This window comes from Archocentrus centrarchus, chromosome 14 (genome assembly GCF_007364275.1).
Source record: "Archocentrus centrarchus isolate MPI-CPG fArcCen1 chromosome 14, fArcCen1, whole genome shotgun sequence".
NCBI classification, from domain to species: domain Eukaryota; kingdom Metazoa; phylum Chordata; class Actinopteri; order Cichliformes; family Cichlidae; genus Archocentrus; species Archocentrus centrarchus.
This window is the reverse complement of record NC_044359.1, coordinates 912,485-931,255: the sequence shown is the minus strand read 5'-3', so window position 1 is coordinate 931,255 and position 18,771 is coordinate 912,485. Positions and strand designations below refer to the sequence as shown.

At 46.6% G+C, this 18,771-nt stretch overlaps 1 protein-coding gene and 1 pseudogene across 1 annotated transcript in view; both read left to right on the top strand.

Moving 5' to 3' along the window:
- The window catches only part of LOC115791921 (GTPase IMAP family member 8-like), a 263,474-nt pseudogene that overhangs the window by 112,846 nt on the left and 131,857 nt on the right, over positions 1 to 18,771 (top strand).
- LOC115791927 (calcium/calmodulin-dependent protein kinase II alpha) overlaps positions 1 to 18,771 on the top strand; it is a 37,362-nt gene that overhangs the window by 16,138 nt on the left and 2,453 nt on the right. The window contains exons 4-17 of the mRNA XM_030746226.1: positions 1,877 to 1,931; positions 2,949 to 3,014; positions 3,101 to 3,173; positions 5,881 to 5,983; positions 10,342 to 10,425; positions 10,670 to 10,764; positions 10,898 to 11,020; positions 11,110 to 11,193; positions 11,781 to 11,823; positions 13,351 to 13,391; positions 14,919 to 14,967; positions 15,407 to 15,482; positions 16,139 to 16,233; positions 16,327 to 16,555. Of these exons, the coding sequence (XP_030602086.1) occupies positions 1,877 to 1,931; positions 2,949 to 3,014; positions 3,101 to 3,173; positions 5,881 to 5,983; positions 10,342 to 10,425; positions 10,670 to 10,764; positions 10,898 to 11,020; positions 11,110 to 11,193; positions 11,781 to 11,823; positions 13,351 to 13,391; positions 14,919 to 14,967; positions 15,407 to 15,482; positions 16,139 to 16,233; positions 16,327 to 16,555 (1,216 nt within the window). The remainder of the gene's footprint in view (positions 1 to 1,876; positions 1,932 to 2,948; positions 3,015 to 3,100; positions 3,174 to 5,880; positions 5,984 to 10,341; positions 10,426 to 10,669; positions 10,765 to 10,897; positions 11,021 to 11,109; positions 11,194 to 11,780; positions 11,824 to 13,350; positions 13,392 to 14,918; positions 14,968 to 15,406; positions 15,483 to 16,138; positions 16,234 to 16,326; positions 16,556 to 18,771) is intronic.

Here is an 18,771-nt window from a genome sequence, read left to right as displayed (position 1 = left end):
GTGTGTGTGTGTGTTGCTAGGCAACAGAGTCCATAGGTGAAGGAATCAAAACCATCTATCCTCCTACACGCACACACACGCACACGCGCATGCACACACACACACAGAGTACCTGTGTGAAAGCACTCAGAAAGAAATAATCAGGTTTTCACTTGAAGCACTCCCACACAGTACAGCAACGGGACTTAGTGTGTGTGTGTGTGTGTGTGTGTGTGTGTGTGTGTGTGTGGGCAGCAGCTCCTCTTTCCTCGGCTATAATACGTCCTATTATACAATCTATGCAGAGCAGAAACAGACGTCATCAGCGAGCCTGTGAGGATACGAGTACAGTACGACCGACGGCTGCTGTCACAGACGTGATGATGAAGATCTTCATCATTTCATGAATCCCTACAAACTGAAAAAATGATGGAAAATAGGTCATCAGCTGTTTCATGCTGATGGGTCTGATTTCACACTCTCGTTCATTACCCATGAAAATATTTGGAATTTTAAAATCCGGTCTTTCAGATGGAAGCTGAAGACCACAGACATGTTGGTGGGTAGAAGGCTGACCTGTGAGTCTCAGGGCTGAAAGGCAGTGGCCACAGGTTTGAGTCCGATCGGCTGCGTGTCGCATGTTTTCCGCTCTCCCTCTTAGAGGTGATGGGGACAGCGAGAGGGTGGGGACCTCCGTCACAGCCGGCCCTCACCTTAAAGCTTAAAGCTGGAGGTGGAGGTGGAGGCTGTGATGCCAAACCGAACATCTAGGAGGAGTCTAAATGGAATAATAATATTCAAAAAACTTGATTGATGCAGTATTGTGCCAATAGTTATCTACAGTCAGATGATAAAAGCAGTTAGGTGAAAGTAGTCCAGTGTACACTGCAGGGTTTTAAAGGAGGTGATGCTCTCACCTGGTTCCCAGGGGTTAAGGTGGGGGAAACCTAAGGTCCAATGAAGCCTCCACAGGATGGCTGGTCCACGTGGCTCCTTCAGGCTGGGCTGGGTCCCCTGGGTTAAGGGTTAACCCTGGGAGCTGACCAGATCATCTCTCTCAGCTGGTCAGCCAACGCTTCAGTGTCCCTCCAGAATAATTGGAGGAGGAACCCTGATAAGCAGCAGAGGGAGGGAGGAATGAAGGAAGGAAGGAAGGAAGGAAGGGAAGGAAGAGATGGATGGATGGATGGATGGACGGATGGATGGATGGATGGACGGATGGACGGACGGACAGATTAGGGGTGGCTGTAGCTCAGGAGGTAGAGCAGGTCACCTACCAATCGGAAGGTTGGCGGTTCGAATCCTGGCTGCTCTGGGCCGCAAGTATCCTTGGGCAAGATACTGAACCCCAAGTTGCTCTCCGACACAAGTGTTGGAGTACGAATGTGTGTGAATGTTAGAATTAAAGCACTTAGCTTAGATACATATGGAATGAATGGGTGTGAATGGATAAATGTAAACGTGTTGTATGGACGGATGATCCTGGTGTAACCTGTGACTCGGAGGGCGAGGGTTGCCTGCTGGCACTCAGTGAATCAGTGAAGCTCGTGTTTTTCCCAAACTGTCTGATGCAACAGAAACAAAACCCTCGAAACACTTGAGTTCCTGTCACTGTGGACTCTACTGAACTCCGTACATTAGCAGCAGCCATGTTTGGTGGGCTCTGCTGCCGGGACTCAGAGCTCCAGAGTGAGGACGGTTCATGAAAAATAAAGCTGTCATCGCTGCAGGCTTTCTCTCCTGTCACAGGCGTGGATTCGACTCTTTCCTTGTTTGTATGTTTAATTTATTTAGAGCTGCAGCGTCTGAGCCGAAGGACGAGCAGCTGATGTTTGCTGTCTGTCGGGCTGAAATGGTGCAAAATGAAAATGAAATGTCTTCTTTTTCTTTCTTCCAGTTCGGCTACATGACAGTATTTCAGAGGAGGCGCATCATTACCTCATTTTTGACCTGTGAGTGCACTTTGAGCCGTATTTCCTTTCTCCTGTGTTTGTTTTTATCTGCCTTTAAAGTTTTATGGTTTTATTGATAATGATGCAGTTTGTTTAGCAGTAAGGCTCATGTACAGACAGGATGCAGCAGCTGAGCCCTCCCAGCTCATCATCTTTCAGTGTGGAAGCTGTCAGGTGTGATGATGCATTGAAAGGATGGATGTAAAACATGTGAAAGAGTTTGTTCATTAGAGTCACCAAGGCTCCGTCACAGTGGGTGGTGTCACAGTGGCTACAACCATCTTTTATATGGCCTGTGATTTTAACCACGCCACTTTCCTAAAACTAACCAGCGAATAAAAATAGCAGAAATCAGTGAGAAAAATAAAGTGCAGAACACAAAGGTTCAAACAGGAAGTGACCCATGGTCTGTTGGCTGAGAGCCCCTCCAACCAGTGCAGGTCTATAAAACTCAACAGATGTTATTACTGCAGGCGGGTCAGCACAGCAACAAAGCCACCGACATTTTTCACATGACAGCGATCAGCAGGCAGACACTCGTTCACACCCTGAACCCTCCCAGCTTCCTGCTTCACCATCATCTCCAAAATGAGCTTCATGCTTTACTCAGACCTGAAAGCAGAGACTGAGGCCATCAGCTCACCATGAAAGAGTTCACTGAGCTCAGAGATCAGCTGAGCTGGAGGCTCATTTTCTCATAGACCAGAGGAGTCGCCCCCTCCTGGGCATTAGAGAGAGCACAGCTTTAAGGTGCTGTTGCACAGATATTTGCACTGTTTGTATCCTCATACACGTTGAAGAGTAAACCGAAGAAACAAAATACTCAGGATGATAATCTCTCAGTGGCAGACATTACAGGACGGACGGAGGTGGCAGAAAACGGCGTTAAGTGGCGCCGCACACAAATGGCAAAGACTCAGCTGCATCATCACATCAGTGTTTTTGCCTCACTGGTTGTGTTACGATGTGTGCTGTTGTCTTCAGCATGTGTCCTGATGGTGTGTTTGTGTGTCTCAGGGTGACAGGTGGGGAGTTATTTGAAGACATTGTAGCCAGAGAATATTACAGTGAAGCTGACGCCAGGTATGAAGTGAACTCACCTGATTTCTCCTGTTTCTGAGGTGAAACTGCTGCTCCTTACCTCTGACCTCTGACCTCTCTCTGAACAGTCACTGTATCCAGCAGATTTTGGAGGCGGTGCTACACTGTCATCAGATGGGCGTGGTCCACCGAGACCTGAAGGTAACCGTCCCTCTGGATATCTGTGGGCATGTTTTACACTTTTATTACAGTCGACGCATCACATGACTTCACTGCTCGAAGCTGATTGGTTCATACTGAAGGTGTACAAATACACGCACACAGTCAGGATGAAGGTGGTCATGACCTCAGAGCTTCAGTCGGCCGTCACAGATGAATGAGTTTGTAATTCAGGAAGGACACACTCACCTTTAATGTTTGACCTTCACACTGAACACTGTGATGATGCTGATGACCTGCAGCAGAACCAGCTTCAGTTCCTGCATATTTGATCTGTTTCTGATCATTTACCGCCGGAAACAAAGTGCATTTTGAGTAAAGCTCCAGACTCGTATCAGTGTGTGGGACAGGTGTCTGCTCAGGACAGGTGAGAGCAGAATAAATGTCTCTGTTTAATCCACACGTGATGCCAGGATCATCTTCTGGGTCAAAATCATTTTGTGATATTCATGAATGCAGCTTGTGGCTGGGAAACAGAGGCTTGTTTGTCATAGTTTGGACTAGTGATGGCACGATACCACTTTTTTATGTCCGATACCGATATTTTAGATTTGGATATCGGCCGATACCGATATAAATCCGATATTTAAAATTGATCCAGGCATTTAAAAACATTAAAAAAAAAAATTTAAAAAAAGAAGTCAACAGTCTCTCACACAACAAAATCAAAGTCTTTTAGTTGTCTCACATACAAGACTAAGGACCAGGGCGGGCAGAGCTTTTTAGGCAGTGGCACCAAAGCTCTGGAACTGTTTACCACTCCAGCTCCATTTAGCTGACTCTGTGGCATCATTTAAAAAATAGTTGAAAACTTTTCTGTTTAACCAGGCTTTCTGGTTTCTGACTTTATTTTTATTCTTTTTCTTTTATATGGTAATGTTATTATGTTTTTAACATAGTGTTTTCTGGAGGTGGGGGATGATATTGCGTTTTAATTACTTGTACAGCGCTTTTCTGTCTGTGAAAAACGCTATATAAATAAACTTTACTTACAACAATAACTATCACCTGAATCCTGTTGCTTCTGTTTGAGAAGCATGTTGCAAATTTCATTAGGGCTGCAACTATCGATTATTTTAGCAATTGTGTGTTCTATTTATATTGATTACCCAAGTAACTGGATAAGAAATACTTTTTTTCATATTAACAGTTCATCTGCATATTTTAACTTCCGTACTGCAGTTTTTCCCTGTGTGAAACAAACAAACTTTGTAGCTGCTCCATCCACCCCGTTTGTTTCCCTGTGTGAAACAAACAGGGTGGATGGAGCAGCTACAAAGTTCTCTTTTCTTCACTTACTGATCAGGTGGTTGATGAAGGACCTCCAGCTGTTTCCCAGTAAAGGTTTAATGGAGGTTACAGGGATGAAAAGGCTTCTTTTGGACACTAGAAAAACATTTCCTTCTGCTCCATCTGAGCTCACCGGCTCCGCCTCTTTCCGCTTGTGCAGACAGACTGCACGTAAATCAGCTGACTGCTGCTGTTGCATCATCAGTGTTCACGTGAAAAACTAGGGGCTGCGTGAGCGCAATCTTGTAATGCTTTATATTTACAAGCATTCTCCTAAATACGTTTCTACTGCAGGTCTATATTTAGTCACAAATCAGGGATTAAAGTATCAAAATATTTGACGGGGAAGGGGTTCTTGCGGTACCGGACGGTCACTAGTGCTAATAGCTGCGCTCGCTAGCAGTATGTCCGGGAGCTGAAGTAGAGAAAAAAATAACAGCTGATTCTCAGCACAGCGAGCACAACACACAAACAAGGCAGAGAGCGGTGGAGGCGGAATAACATGTCAGCGATGATCGCTCAGTGTCAAAGGGAATCCGTCGCAGCGACGGAGGATCTGAGGGGGTTGTTTTCTAACTCCTGATCCCCCACTCCATTCCAGTAGGTGGCGGTAATGCAGCTCTAAGCTGGTTTGGTCAACCGCAAACCCACAAGAACAAGAAGACGACTGAGCCCTGTAATGCAGCTAATGTGAGCGAAACGTTATTTAATGTATCGGATTACATTTTTTTATTTCTTTCCGATATCCGATCCAGTAATTTAGGCCAGTATCGGACCGATACCGATACTGAATATCGGATCGGCGCATCCCTAGTTTGGACCCTGAAGACCAAACATAGAGTTTCAGGTCCTCGAGGGTTTCCTGAGGGTCAGTTGAAGGTCACAAATTTCCTGCAGATTAACCTGTAATTACAGCTTCATTAATGGCTCAATCAGCCCCTCTGGCTCCTCCTACCCGAGCACTGAGCAGACACCATACTAGCTAAAACAGGAAGTAGACTTTTCTCCATCTTCACTACAATAACGAGCAAATATAGCTCAGACTGTCCTGAACCCCAGCGCTGTGCAGCAACATGATTGGCTGGTGGAGGCAGGGGGCGGGACCACCCTCTGTCAAACCTCTGAGGGTGTGGCTACAGAAGCAAAGAAAAACTAAATGTAACGAGCTTTGGCTCAGTGAACCCAAATCACAGCGTGTGTGTGATGGTGTAACAGCCTCGCAGACAAACATGATGGTCACATGTCAAACAGCAGCTGTTGACCTCAGACCAGCATCTGGGTCCTATAGTTTGACTTGAAATCAGTACAAATGCTTTAACCCTGCTGTTAGCACTATTAGCACCTTTCAGGTGAACCAATGGGCAGAGTTAGCGTGTTAGCTTGTGTCCTGTGTCTGCAGCCGGAGAACCTCCTCCTGGCCTCCAAGTCCAAAGGAGCAGCGGTCAAATTGGCCGACTTTGGCCTCGCCATTGAGGTGGAAGGAGACCAGCAGGCCTGGTTTGGTAAGAAACTCATGATGATGATGATGATGATGATGATGCTGTGAGGATGATGATAATGATGATGTGATGATGCGAGGATGATGATCATGATGCTGATCATGATGCTATGATGATCATGAGGATGTCAGGATGATGATGATGTGATGATGATGATGCTGTGTTCATGATGATGATGATGATGCTGTGATGATGATAATGATGATGATGTGATGATGATGATGACGCGGTGATGATGATAATGTTGCTGTGATGATGATGATGATGATGACGCGGTGATGATGATGATGATGCTGTGATGATGATGATGATGACACGGTGATGATGATGATGACGCTGTGATGATGATGATGCGGCGATGATGATGATGATGCTGTGATGAGGATGATGCGGTGATGATGATGATGATGACACGGTGATGATGACGCTGTGATGATGATGATGATGATGACACGGTGATGATGATGATGATGATGCTGTGATGATGATGATGATGCTGTGATGATGATGATGATGTGATGATGACGCGGCGATGATGATGATGATGCTGTGATGATGATGATGACACTGATGATGATGATGATAATGATGCTGTGATGATGATGATGATGATGCTGTGATGATGATGATGATGATGATGCTGTGATGATGATGATGATGACGCTGTGATGCAGCCTATCTTCGCTGATAAAACGTAGAAAAACGTGAAACCTTTTCTTCAGGCATGTTTTACGACCAATATCTAAATTTTAGAATGAAATAAAGCGACATCTACCGTGTGTGCGTGTAAATAATGTGTTTGTTTTCTCCGGCAGTTCCTGACAAAAACATGTAAATATGGATTTCCTCAGACTTCTGAAACGTCTATGCTGACTAAACGGCATTAGATGCAACCTGAAAAGTTAAATCAATAATTAAATAAACTAGTCTTTACTTTTTTATATAACACTTTACTTGAGTCCTTTAGGACTCAAAGCACTTTATGTAACATTGCTTATTCATATAAGCGCTTCAGTATTTTGCCCTCAGATACTTTGACACGCCGACTGGAACAACCTAGGATTGAACCAGCAACCTTCCAATTAATAGAGTACTATTCTACCTCCTGAGCTACGGCAATATTATGACACCATAACATATGACACGCAAAGGAGCGATCATTTTGGGAACGTAAATATAGCTCGTATTTTGGGACCCTGCAGGAACGACAGACACTTACATTTGGATTGGAAGACATGTTGCTGTGGTGATGATGATGATGATGATGATGATGCTGTGATGATGATGTTGATGATGAAGCTGTGTCTGTACATTTATCTTTTACTTTGTCTTTTTTATTTATTTAACATGATCGTGGATTATAATTAATGAATTATTAAATTAACCCACCACCCGCAGGAGGCATTGTAGGGGTCGGGTGCAGTGTGTGTTGGGCGGTGGCCGAGGGCAGAGGCCCTGGCGGACCGATCCCCGGCTATCGAAACTGGCTATTGGGACATGGAACGTCACCTCTCTGAGGGGGAAGGAGCCTGAGCTAGTGCATGAGGTTGAGAGATACCAGCTAGATATAGTTGGGCTCACCTCAACGCATGGCCTGGGCTCTGGAACCAGTCTCCTGGAGAAGGGCTGGACTCTGTTCCAGTCTGGAGTTGCCCTCGGTGAGAGGCGGCGAGCTGGGGTGGGTATTCTTGTATCCCCCTGGCTTGTTGCCTGTACGTCGGAGTTTTCACCGGTGGACGAGAGGGTTGTTTCCCTGCGCCTTCGGGCCGGGGAACGGGTCCTGACTGTTATTTGCGCTTATGCGCCGAATGACAGTTCAGAGTACCCACCCTTTTTGGAGTCACTGGGTGGGGTGCTGGAGAGTGCTCCATCTGGTGACCCCATAGTCTTGTTGGGAGACTTCAATGCTCATGTGGGCAATGACAGTGAGACCTGGAGGGGCATGATTGGGAGGAATGGCCTGCCCGATCTGAACCCGAATGGTGTTTTGTTATTGGACTTCTGTGCAAACCAGTTTTTCCATAACGAACACCATGTTCAAACATAAGGATGTCCATAAGTGCACATGGCACCAGGACACCCTAGGTCACAGGTCGATGATCGATTTTGTAATCATATCATCAGATTTGCGGCCGTATGTTCTGGACACTCGGGTGAAGAGAGGAGCTTAGCTGTCAACTGATCACCACCTGGTAGTGAGTTGGATCAGGTGGCGGGGGAAGATGCTGGACAGACCTGGCACACTTAAACGTATTGTAAGGGTGCGCTGGGAATGCCTGGCAGAAGCCCCAGTCCGGGAGATCTTCAACTCCCACCTCCAGCAGAACTTCGACAGCATTCCAAGGGAGGCTGAGGACATTGAGTCCAAATGGACCATGTTCTGCACCTCCATTGTTGAGGCTGCTGCTCAGAGCTGTGGCTGCAAGGTGGTTGGTGCCTGTTGTGGTGGTAACCCCCGAACCAGATGGTGGTCACCGGAGGGAAAGGGAGCCATCAAGCTGAAGAAAGAGCCCTATTGGGCTTGGTTAGCCTGTGGAACTGTGGAGGCAGCTGACAGGTATCGGCAGGCCAAGCGGAATGCAGCTCGGGCAGTGGCCGAAGCAAAAACTCGGGTGTGGGAGGAGTTTGGCAAGGCTATGGGAAAAGACTTTCCGATGGCATCGAAGCGATTCTGGCAAACCATCAGGCGACTCAGGAGGGGAAAGCAGTGCTCCACTCACACGGTTTATAGTGCGGGTGGGGTGCTGCTGACTTCAACTGAGGCTATAGTCGGACAGTGGAAGGAATACTTAGAGGACCTCCTGAATCCCACTGACACGCCTTCTGTATTGGAAGCAGAGTCTGGGGACGAGGGAGATGACTTGACCATCACTGGGGGTGAGGTCGCTGAGGCAGTTAAACAACTCCTTGGTGGCAGGGCCCCTGGGGTGGACGAGATTCGCCCTGAGTTCCTGAAGGCTCTGGATGTTGTAGGGCTGTCTTGGTTGACACGCCTCTGCAATATCGCGTGGAGATCTGGAGCAGTGCCATTGGATTGGATTGGTGGTCCCCATCTTTAAGAAGGGAGATCGGAGGGTGTGCTCCAACTTTCGGGGGATCACACTCCTCAGCCTCCCCGGTAAGGTCTATGCCAGGGTGCTGGAAAGGAGGGTCCGTCCATTAGTCGATCCTTGGATCCAGGAGGAACAATGCGGTTTTCGTCCTGGTCACGGAATGCTGGACCAGCTCTTTATCCTCTCAAGGATATTCAAGTGTGCATGGGAGTTTGCCCAACCAGTCTACATGTGCTTTGTGGACTTGGAGAAGGCATTCGACCGTGTCCCTCAGGGTATCCTTTGGGAGGTCCTGCGGGAGTATGGAGTGTCTGGCCCGTTGTTGCCGGGCCATTCAGTCTCTGTGCAGTGAGAGCTTGGTCCGTATAGCCGGTAATAAGTTGGATTCGTTTCCTGTGGGTGTTGGACTCCGTCAGGGCTGCCCTTTATCACCGATTCTGTTCATAATTTTTATGGACAGAATTTCTAGGCGTAGCCAGGTGGCAGAAGGCTTCTTCCTTGGTGGCCTCAGAGTCTCATCTCTGCTCTTTCCAGTGATGCGGTCCTGTTGGTTTCATCAGGGGGGGGCCTCCAGCTTGCAGTGGAACGGTTCGCAGCCGAGTGTGAAGCGGCCGGCATGAGAATCAGCACCTCTAAGTCTGAGGCCATGGTCCTCAGCTGGAAAAGGGTGGAGTGCCCTCTCCGGCTCAGGGACGAGTTCTTGCCCCAAGTGGAGGAGTTCAAGTATCTTGGGGTCTTGTTCACGAGTGACGGGAGAAGGGAGCGGGAGATCGACAGACGGATCGGGGCTGCTTCTGCAGTGATGCGGACGCTGCAGTGGTCTGTCGTGGTGAAGAGGGAGCTTAGTGTAAAAGCGAAGCCTTGGAGTCCCTTCGGATGAGCTGGAGGAGGTGGTTGGGGAGAGGGAAGCCTGGGCTTCTCTGCTTAGGCTCCTGCCCCCGCGACCCGGCCCCGGATAAGCAGAAGAGAACGGATGGATTAAATCAATTGCTTCTTTATATTATGTTTACATCCTTCCTACTTTCTATCCTTCCTTCCTTCTATCCTTCCTTCCTTCCTTCCTTCCTCAGTTTATATAATTATTGCAGCTGGATGTTTCAGCTGGTTTTTTTAAAAAAATAGTTTTAAATCTTTTTTAAAATTTATTCATTTATTGCATTTCATCACATAAGGGAGCGTCTTCCAAACTGCAGATTCTCTTCTCAGAATTTATGTGAATTGTTTTGTTTGTTTGTTGGTTTGTTTGTTTGTTTGTTTGGCAGTTCATCAGATGTGTGTAAATGTGTGTTTGTGTGTGCTTGTTTTCAGGCTTTGCGGGGACTCCAGGTTATCTGTCTCCAGAGGTCCTCAGGAAGGACCCATACGGGAAGGCGGTCGACCTCTGGGCCTGCGGTCAGACTCCACTTTACTGTTTCTACTCTTTGTGGTTCCTCGCTCGTTCCTCACTTTTCCTTTGTTTGGTGCCTTTGATCATCATGTTTTCTCCTGGTCTTTATTTTGTAGTTTTTGACTCTTTGGTTTGTTGTCTTCCTTCCCTTTGTTGCTCTCTTTCAGCTTTTTGTGTGTCTGTGTTTCTTCTCTCTGCTCTGTTTTCTTTCTCAGGTGTATTTAATGTTTTGGTCTGATTCGGTCTCAGGTGTGATCCTCTACATCCTCCTGGTCGGTTACCCTCCATTCTGGGATGAAGATCAGCATCGTCTCTACCAGCAGATCAAAGCTGGAGCCTATGATGTAGGTCATATGACGTCACTTGTCGAGCTCAGCTATTGGTCCGCATTTGTGTTTTGTGGGCGGGGCTTCTTTGGTTTTATAAGCTCCTCCTCCTTGCTTTCTCATCTTTTCTCCTTGTGTCCTTGCCTCTTAGTTTCCTTCGCCGGAGTGGGACACGGTGACTCCTGAAGCCAAAGATCTCATCAATAAAATGCTGACCATCAACCCGGCCAAACGCATCACAGCTGCCGAGGCGCTCAAACACCCCTGGATCTCTGTGAGAACTTTCACCTTTCACCTCTGACCTCGTTCACTGTTCCTCTCTGCTTGTCATGATGATGATGATGATGTTCCTCTTCCTCCCAGCACCGGTCTACGGTGGCGTCCTGCATGCACAGACAGGAAACGGTCGAGTGCCTGAAGAAGTTCAACGCTAGGAGGAAGCTGAAGGTGGGACTTTCAAAATAAAAGGTGAAGTTTGAAGTGTTTGTATTGCTCAGTGAATGTGGAGGGAAGAATCTTACGGAGGATCGGAGGGAGTCGTCACAGCGTCTCCGAGTGTGTCAAACTTCCTGTTTGATCTTTCAGCTCAAACAGGAAATAACACACAAAAATGCTCAGTCAAAATAAATTCTTCTGTTTTTACTTTATTCTAATACCTCTTCCCTTCCTTCTTTCCTTCCTTCTTTTTTCCTTCCTTCTTCCTTTTCTTCTTTCCTTCGTTCCTTCCTTCCTTCTTTCCTTCCTTCTTGCTTTCCAACTTTCCTTCCTTCCTTGTCTCCTTCCTTCCTTTTTTCTTTCCTTCCTTCTTCCCTTCCTTCTACCCTTCCTTCCTTCTTTCCTTCCTTCTTTCTTTCCAACTTTCCTTCCTTCTCTCCTTCCTTCCTTTTTTTTTCCTTCCTTCTTTCCTTCCTTCTTTCTTTCCATCTTTCCGTCCTTCTTTTTTCTTTCCTTCTTTCCATCCTTCTTTTCTTTCTTCATTCCTTCCTTCTTCCCTTCTTTCTTTCCTATCTTCTTCCCTTCCTTCTTTCCTTCAGGGAGCCATTCTAACCACCATGTTGGCCACCAGAAATTTCTCCGGTAAGACCTTCAACTCTCCTTCTTCCCCCTCCTCCTCCCTGAGGTCAGAGGTCATGTGAAATATGAAGCTCTCTCCAATTGTGAGAGCAGCAGGTTTGACCTTTGACCTGCAAGGTTTATGTTTCAGTAGCAAAGGTTTAACAGAGAAATCCACCAATAAGCTGCCAGCTTACACACAATTAACACATTATCATTGTGTGTGTGTGTCTGTGTGTGTGTGTGTGTGTGTGTGTGTGTGTGTGTGTGTGTGTGTGTGTGTGTGTGTGTGTGTGTGTGTGTGTGTGTGCAGCAGCAGCTGTCCTAAACATTCAAGCACAAGTCTAAAGATAGTGGGGAAACCACCGACACACTCAGAGTGTGTGTGTGTGTGTGTGTGTATGTGTGTTTTCACACACTCTGTAGTGTTTGGTCCCGCCCACATGCTCCTGTTTTACATGGATTCAAACTCATGGTGCATTGAGGAATAAGTTGGAATTCCAAATTCCCAATCGGAAGTTTTTCTGGAACACCCCCTCAGCTCAGGTATCCCACTCAAAAAGCAACCCCACCCAATCCAAGATGGCAACAGTGATTGTAAACAGCGCTGTTGTGTGTCTGTGAACACCGACCTGCTCCACTAAGAGCCAAAGCTCATCCTGTTTTTCCGACTTCTCTGCTGGAGCGTCCAAAACTCTGGATGATGTCACTCGAGGTGATGTCACTCGAGGTGATGTCACTCCCGAGTTCATGTGTCTAGAACGCAGCACTGATTTTAGGGCTCTGCAGTTCCACATGTGACCAGTAGGAGAGATGGTGGAGCTGCATCAGTAGGTATCTGCAGACATCCTTTTGGTCCAGTAGTATCACAAGAGACCGCATTACCCAAGATGCACCTGGACACAGTCTAGGATGATTTTGATTTTTCTTGTTTGTTTTTGTCGACAAACCACTCGTGAACCACACTTCCTTCCACCACCTGAGGTTAAAGGTCACCAGTAAGTGAGGTAATAACACTGCAGGATCAGAAGTGAGCAACGTGCTGCTATAAGACAGGCAGCTCTGAGCAAGTATACGGTTTAAAAATCTGTGACCACAGCAGGTCTGTTTAAAGCTGAGAGGAGGGGTCAGAGGTCAAAGCTGTGGGGGGAGAGGAGGGGTCAGAGGCCAAAGCCTGAGCTTTGCGGCTCTGAGCTCTGTTACTGGCTGCTTCCCACTGGGCCTGAGCTCAGGACGTGTTTTCAAGTGCACGTGCTCAGTGTGGACGCTCAGGAATGCGTGCACACTTCCTGCTCTCCAACTATCTCCACTTGCTCCTAAATCTGGCCCGAGCGACCCACGTGTCACGCCGGGAACTCCCCACACATGTGCCCCCGGCAGGAAGTATTTTTACCCAGGGCCGCCCTCCGTCTGTGCTGCGGTCAGACCGCTGGCTGAAGGGCACGTAGGGAGAGGTTGTGGGTACGATGCCGTCTCTGCTCTTGGCTGCTTTTGTTCCTTTCGTCCTGACTCTGCTGCTTCTCTCTCTCTTTGTCCTCGTCCCTCGCTCAGGAGGAAAGAGTGGAAGCAACAAGAAGGCCGACGGAGTCAAGGTAACACCTCACCACCACCACCATCATCATCATCATCACCTCACCACCACCACCACCATCATCATCATCATCACCACCACCACCACCATCATCATTATTATTATTATTGAGGCTCACAGACGTCTCAGATCGGAGCTTCAGAGTGTCAGAGAGCTGAACTCTGGTGTTAACAGTTTTCTAACAAGCATCAAATCCAGCTTCATGTCTCATGTTTTTATATTTATTGTCTTTTCCTGTTTCATCTCTTTGTGTCCTGTTGAGCGGGGGGGGGGGGGGGGGGGGGTCAGCTGAAATTAATGCTGAATATTATTAAACCACAGGCTAAAGAGTGAACCTATGAACAAAGTAACAGATAAAGACGTGAAATATGAGATAAAGATGCAGCAGCCTGATCAGCTGTGAAGCACTTAAAGTTTATTATTATTATTGTCACATCTGCAACAGCAAATCGAGAGCTTCTTCAGTCACAGCTGATCTCAGGACAGTTTTTAGAGACAGAGTGAGGAAGCAGCAGTGTTTGAGCCTTCAGACACTCACTGACTGCAAAGCATTTTCATCCACGTATGAAAAATTCTGTCAGTTTGTGCAGCTTCCTTTGACACGGTGAGGGAGTGGAGTCTGAAAACAGGAAATACTTCTATTTGTACTTTATTTAGATCTCTGAGCCCACAGTGAAGAACTGAGGCTGACGCGCAGAAACGCTGGCCTTCAAAATAAAACTGCATGAATTATGAAGAGTCCGGAGGGACAGGCTGCAGCACAGCAGCCTGGACGAGCTTCTTCTCATCGCGTTCACAAGAGTTTCAGAAAACCTGACCTCTGACCTCGAGGTCAACGTCACCAAAATTCAGACTCGTCCAAGACTAATAGTAGCTGCACCTGCGGTATCGATCCCACATCACCTCGTTCGAGTCATCGACATATGAACTAAAATGAAAGCAGAGCAACAATAGTTACTATAAGCCCCACAGTGAGAGCTGCACATGAAACTGGTCTTTGTGCTGCGCGCCTGCACTCAGGATCACACACAAAGTTAATGTGTTTCCTGTAAACAGGGTGTCGTATCGTTGTTGTGGGTCATTGTGTGTTTCTGCAGCTGCTCACAGCTGATGCCTCACAGCAGCTGAACGTCTGCAACACAGGAAGCACAATCACTCTGTTCCAATCCTGCTAATAATACACCACCCTCTGATAGGCTCATCCTTTAAAGCCCCACCCTCTTCAGGTTTGGTAACCAATCAAAACACAGCCTGATGGCACAGCGCGGAGGACGGAGGGAGACTGTCACAGTGAGCAAAAACTGAAACTGTGGAGCAACGTTTCAGCTCACAGCGAAGAAAATAAAGTTTCCAAAAAGGCCAAAGTCCCTGAAAATAAATAAAGTCTTTACTGTTTTAAATCTGAAGTTTCAAACTGAAATTATTTAATCCAAACAAATGAAACTGAGACGAGTAAAAACTGAAAGTGATGAGAAAGTAGAACCTGTGATGGTTTCTACTGCAGTCACTGACCCTGTTCTTCCTGCAGGAATCATCTGAGAGCACGAACACCACCATCGAGGACGAGGACACCAGAGGTGACAGCACACACACACACACACACACACACACACACACACACACACACACACACACAGATACACACACACACACACAGATACACACAGACACACACACACACACACACACAGAATCAGAATCAGAATCAGAATCAGAATCTTTATTGTCATTGTACACAGAAGTTGCACAACGAAACACACACACACACAGATACACACACACACACACACACAGATACACACAGATACACACAGACACACACACACACACACAGATATACACACACACAGACACACACACACACACACACTTACACACACACACACACACACAGACACACACACATTTACACACACACACACACACACACACAGACACACACACACACACACACACACACAGCATCCTGAGTCGCTGCTCAGCCAGCACACTAACCTGCTGCTGTCTCTCTCTCAGTGAGGAAGCAGGACATCATTAAGGTCACTGAGCAGCTCATCGAGGCGATCAGCAACGGAGACTTTGAGAGCTACACGTACGTATGTGGCTGTGCTGCTGTCACCCTCACAGCCTCCCAATAAAGCCTCACACACAGAGGAGTGACCTTTACCCTCCTGGGGTCCTGCAGCTCTGTGAATCACAGAAAACGAGCCAGTGAAGGACAGATTTGTAATTTGAATCAGTTTGACTGCAGACATCAGATCACTTTTAACCTCACGATGCATCTCACCGTGTTTCTGTAAGGTCAGCATGACTCCATCATTTAACCCTAACTGTACAAATACACCAGAGACATCATAAAAACTCGTGTTGGCTCTGCACTGAAAAAGGTTTAATGTGGAGTTTGGGAGTCACTCTGAATTCACTCTGAATATGAAATCAGTGTTTTTAATGAACAGAATCAGACTGTAGATCAGAGTGATCGAGGTACTCAGCCTCAACATCACACAGTCATATTTAAGGCCGTGTAGCTGAAAACATCTGGATTCATACAGAACTGACTCTGAAGCCTTTTCAAGTATCAGATGTCCTCTAATTGGCCGGTTCCTTAGATGTCCTCTGATTGGCCGGTTCCTCAGATGTCCTCTGATTGGCTCTGTAGGACAGTGGTCTGCAGTAAACTCTGTTACAGATCCGCCCGTCTCTAACACGTGTTTCTGCCTGTCTCTGTAAACCTGTGTTCTCCTGCAGTAAGATGTGTGACCCGGCCGTGACGGCGTTCGAGCCCGAGGCGTTGGGGAATCTGGTTGAAGGCCTGGACTTTCACCGCTTTTACTTTGAAAACTGTGAGCTGAAGCAGACTTCCTATTGCACCTTGTAGTGTAAAAAGGTCTCAGAGGTCACCTGACCCCTGTTCATCTGTCCGTCTGTGTCCCCAGTGTGGTCTAAGAACAGTAAACCGGTCCACACCACCATCCTGAACCCCCACATCCACCTTGTGGGCGATGAGGCCGCCTGCATCGCGTATGTCAGAGTGACGCAGTACATCGACTCCAACGGGACGCCTCGCACCGCCCAATCAGAGGAGACCAGGGTGTGGCACCGCCGCGATGGGAAGTGGCAGATTGTCCACTTCCACCGCTCAGGCTCTCCCTCCACACTCAGCAAGTAAGAGCAGGTCAAAGGTCAGCTGCAACGGTGCATTCAGGGGGGCTGGAAAAAGGTGTGATCAATAAATCTGATCATCAATCATCAGTAGACAGCACTGAGATAATCAAATGTAGTTTTTGATAAATAAATTACCACCTGCACCGCCTTATTGGTTCTGTTGGTTAACTGCAGCCGGCTCGTGCTGCTGATGGACGTACAGCCATCACTGAACCTTCCCACAGAGCTACATTATTCCTGCAGCTGTGCATCCTTCTGCTTCATATCCATGATAAATGATTCTGAGTCTTGATCTGTGGATCTCGAGGTGGTGGAGGTGCTAATTTTAGCCCCGAGCAGTGTTTGCAGACTTAATCTGAGCCAGGCCGTGAGTTTCCTGAGAGAAAAACCAGGAACAAACAAATCCACCGAGGCTCTGCTCCAGAACGACAGCTCACAGTTACTGAGACCAAAACAGAACCGTTCTCACTGATTCACCTCAATGTGCTTCACACGGTCACATACAGAGAATATTACATCTGTTTTATTTGTTATTATCTGGTCCACCTGGTCCTTACTCAGAGTTTCTGTCTGGTTTAGTGCTCAGTTCATATAAAATAATTATAGTGGGTGATTTTAAACATCCATGGAGATGCTGAAATGACAGCTTTGATACTGTTAGGTACTGCACTGCAGTGGTTTGAATCATATTTATCTAACAGACTCCAATTTGTTCATGAAATGGGGAGTCTTCTCCACACACTAAGGTTAATTATGGAGTTCCACAGGGTTCTGTGCTAGGACCAATTCTATTTACATTATACATGCTTCCCTTAGGCAGTATTATTAGAAAGCATTGCATCACTTTAGGGTCATGACAGGTGGGGCATGAACGATGTGGGAGAAAAGTTATGCAGAACAAATGTTGAACATGGGATAAATTCTCACGGCAGAACAAGGAAATACATTAGCACACATTAGCAGCTAGCAGCCAGAAAAATGACCCACTGTTGTTTGTGTACATAGAGCCGTTTGCTGCTTCGCCACTGCTCCCTAACCCCAACACATATTGGCTTCTCTTCATTGGCTCCCTGTTAAATCTACAATAGAATTTAAAATCCTTCTCCTCACATACAAGGTCTTGAATAATCAGACCCCATCTTATCTCAAAGACCTCATAGTCCCATATCACCCCAACAGAGCACTTCGCTCTCAGACTGCTGGCTTTCTTGTGGTTCCTAGGATACTTAAAAGTAGAATGGGAGGCAGAGCCTTCAGCTTTCAGGCCCCTCTTCTGTGGAACCAGCTCTCAGCTTGGATTCAGGAGACAGACACCCTCTCTATTTTTAAGATTAGGCTTAAAACTTTCCTTTATGATCAAGCTTATAGTTAGGGCTGGATCAGGTGACCCTGAACCATCCCTTAGTTATGCTGCTATAGGCCTAGGCTGCTGGGGGGTTCCCATAATGCACTGTTTCTTCTCATTCACCTTATTTACTTTGTTTATACTCCACTCTGCATTTAATCATTAATTGATATTAATCTTTGGCTCTCTCCCCCCTCAGCAGATGACCCCCCCTCCCTGAGCCTGGTTCTGCTGGAGGTTTCTTGGGTTTTCTCTGTATTATTGTAGGGTCTTTACCCACAATACAAAGGCGACAGTTGTGATTTGGCGCTATATGAATAAAACTGAATTATCACTTTAATTTTAATTTCTTTAATTTCTTCTAATATGATTTACACCTTTACACTTATACTTACACTTGTATGAATTATTATCTTCCTGAAATTCTCTTTAATTGGCTGTTATGAGTTATTATATAGTTTTGTGCTGCAGCCTCCTGATTGTCACCATTTTATGCACATTTTATTTAAAGTACATTAAGCTTCATTTCCTGAACCTGCTGTCGGCTGAATGGTTAAATTCCCAAACTTTAAAGGTGTAATTTGAGCACAGGAGCAAACTACAATAACAGCTGCTGTCGTGTATTTATTTAGATCTTTTTATGTTTCTCTGATAGAGTGAAGAACAATATTAAAGTTTTCACAGGTTTCAAAGACGTTTATTGGTGAAGGGAAACGTATGGACAGCGTTCACCCTTCTGCAGGTCTCTGAGGCTCTGATGGATGATCTGTTCCTGCCTCATCAGCCCTCCAAGTTAATCACAGCTCATGGGCTTCTTTAAGGACTGACCATAGACTGTGGATCAGATTAAGGTCTGGGGCATATCCTGTTC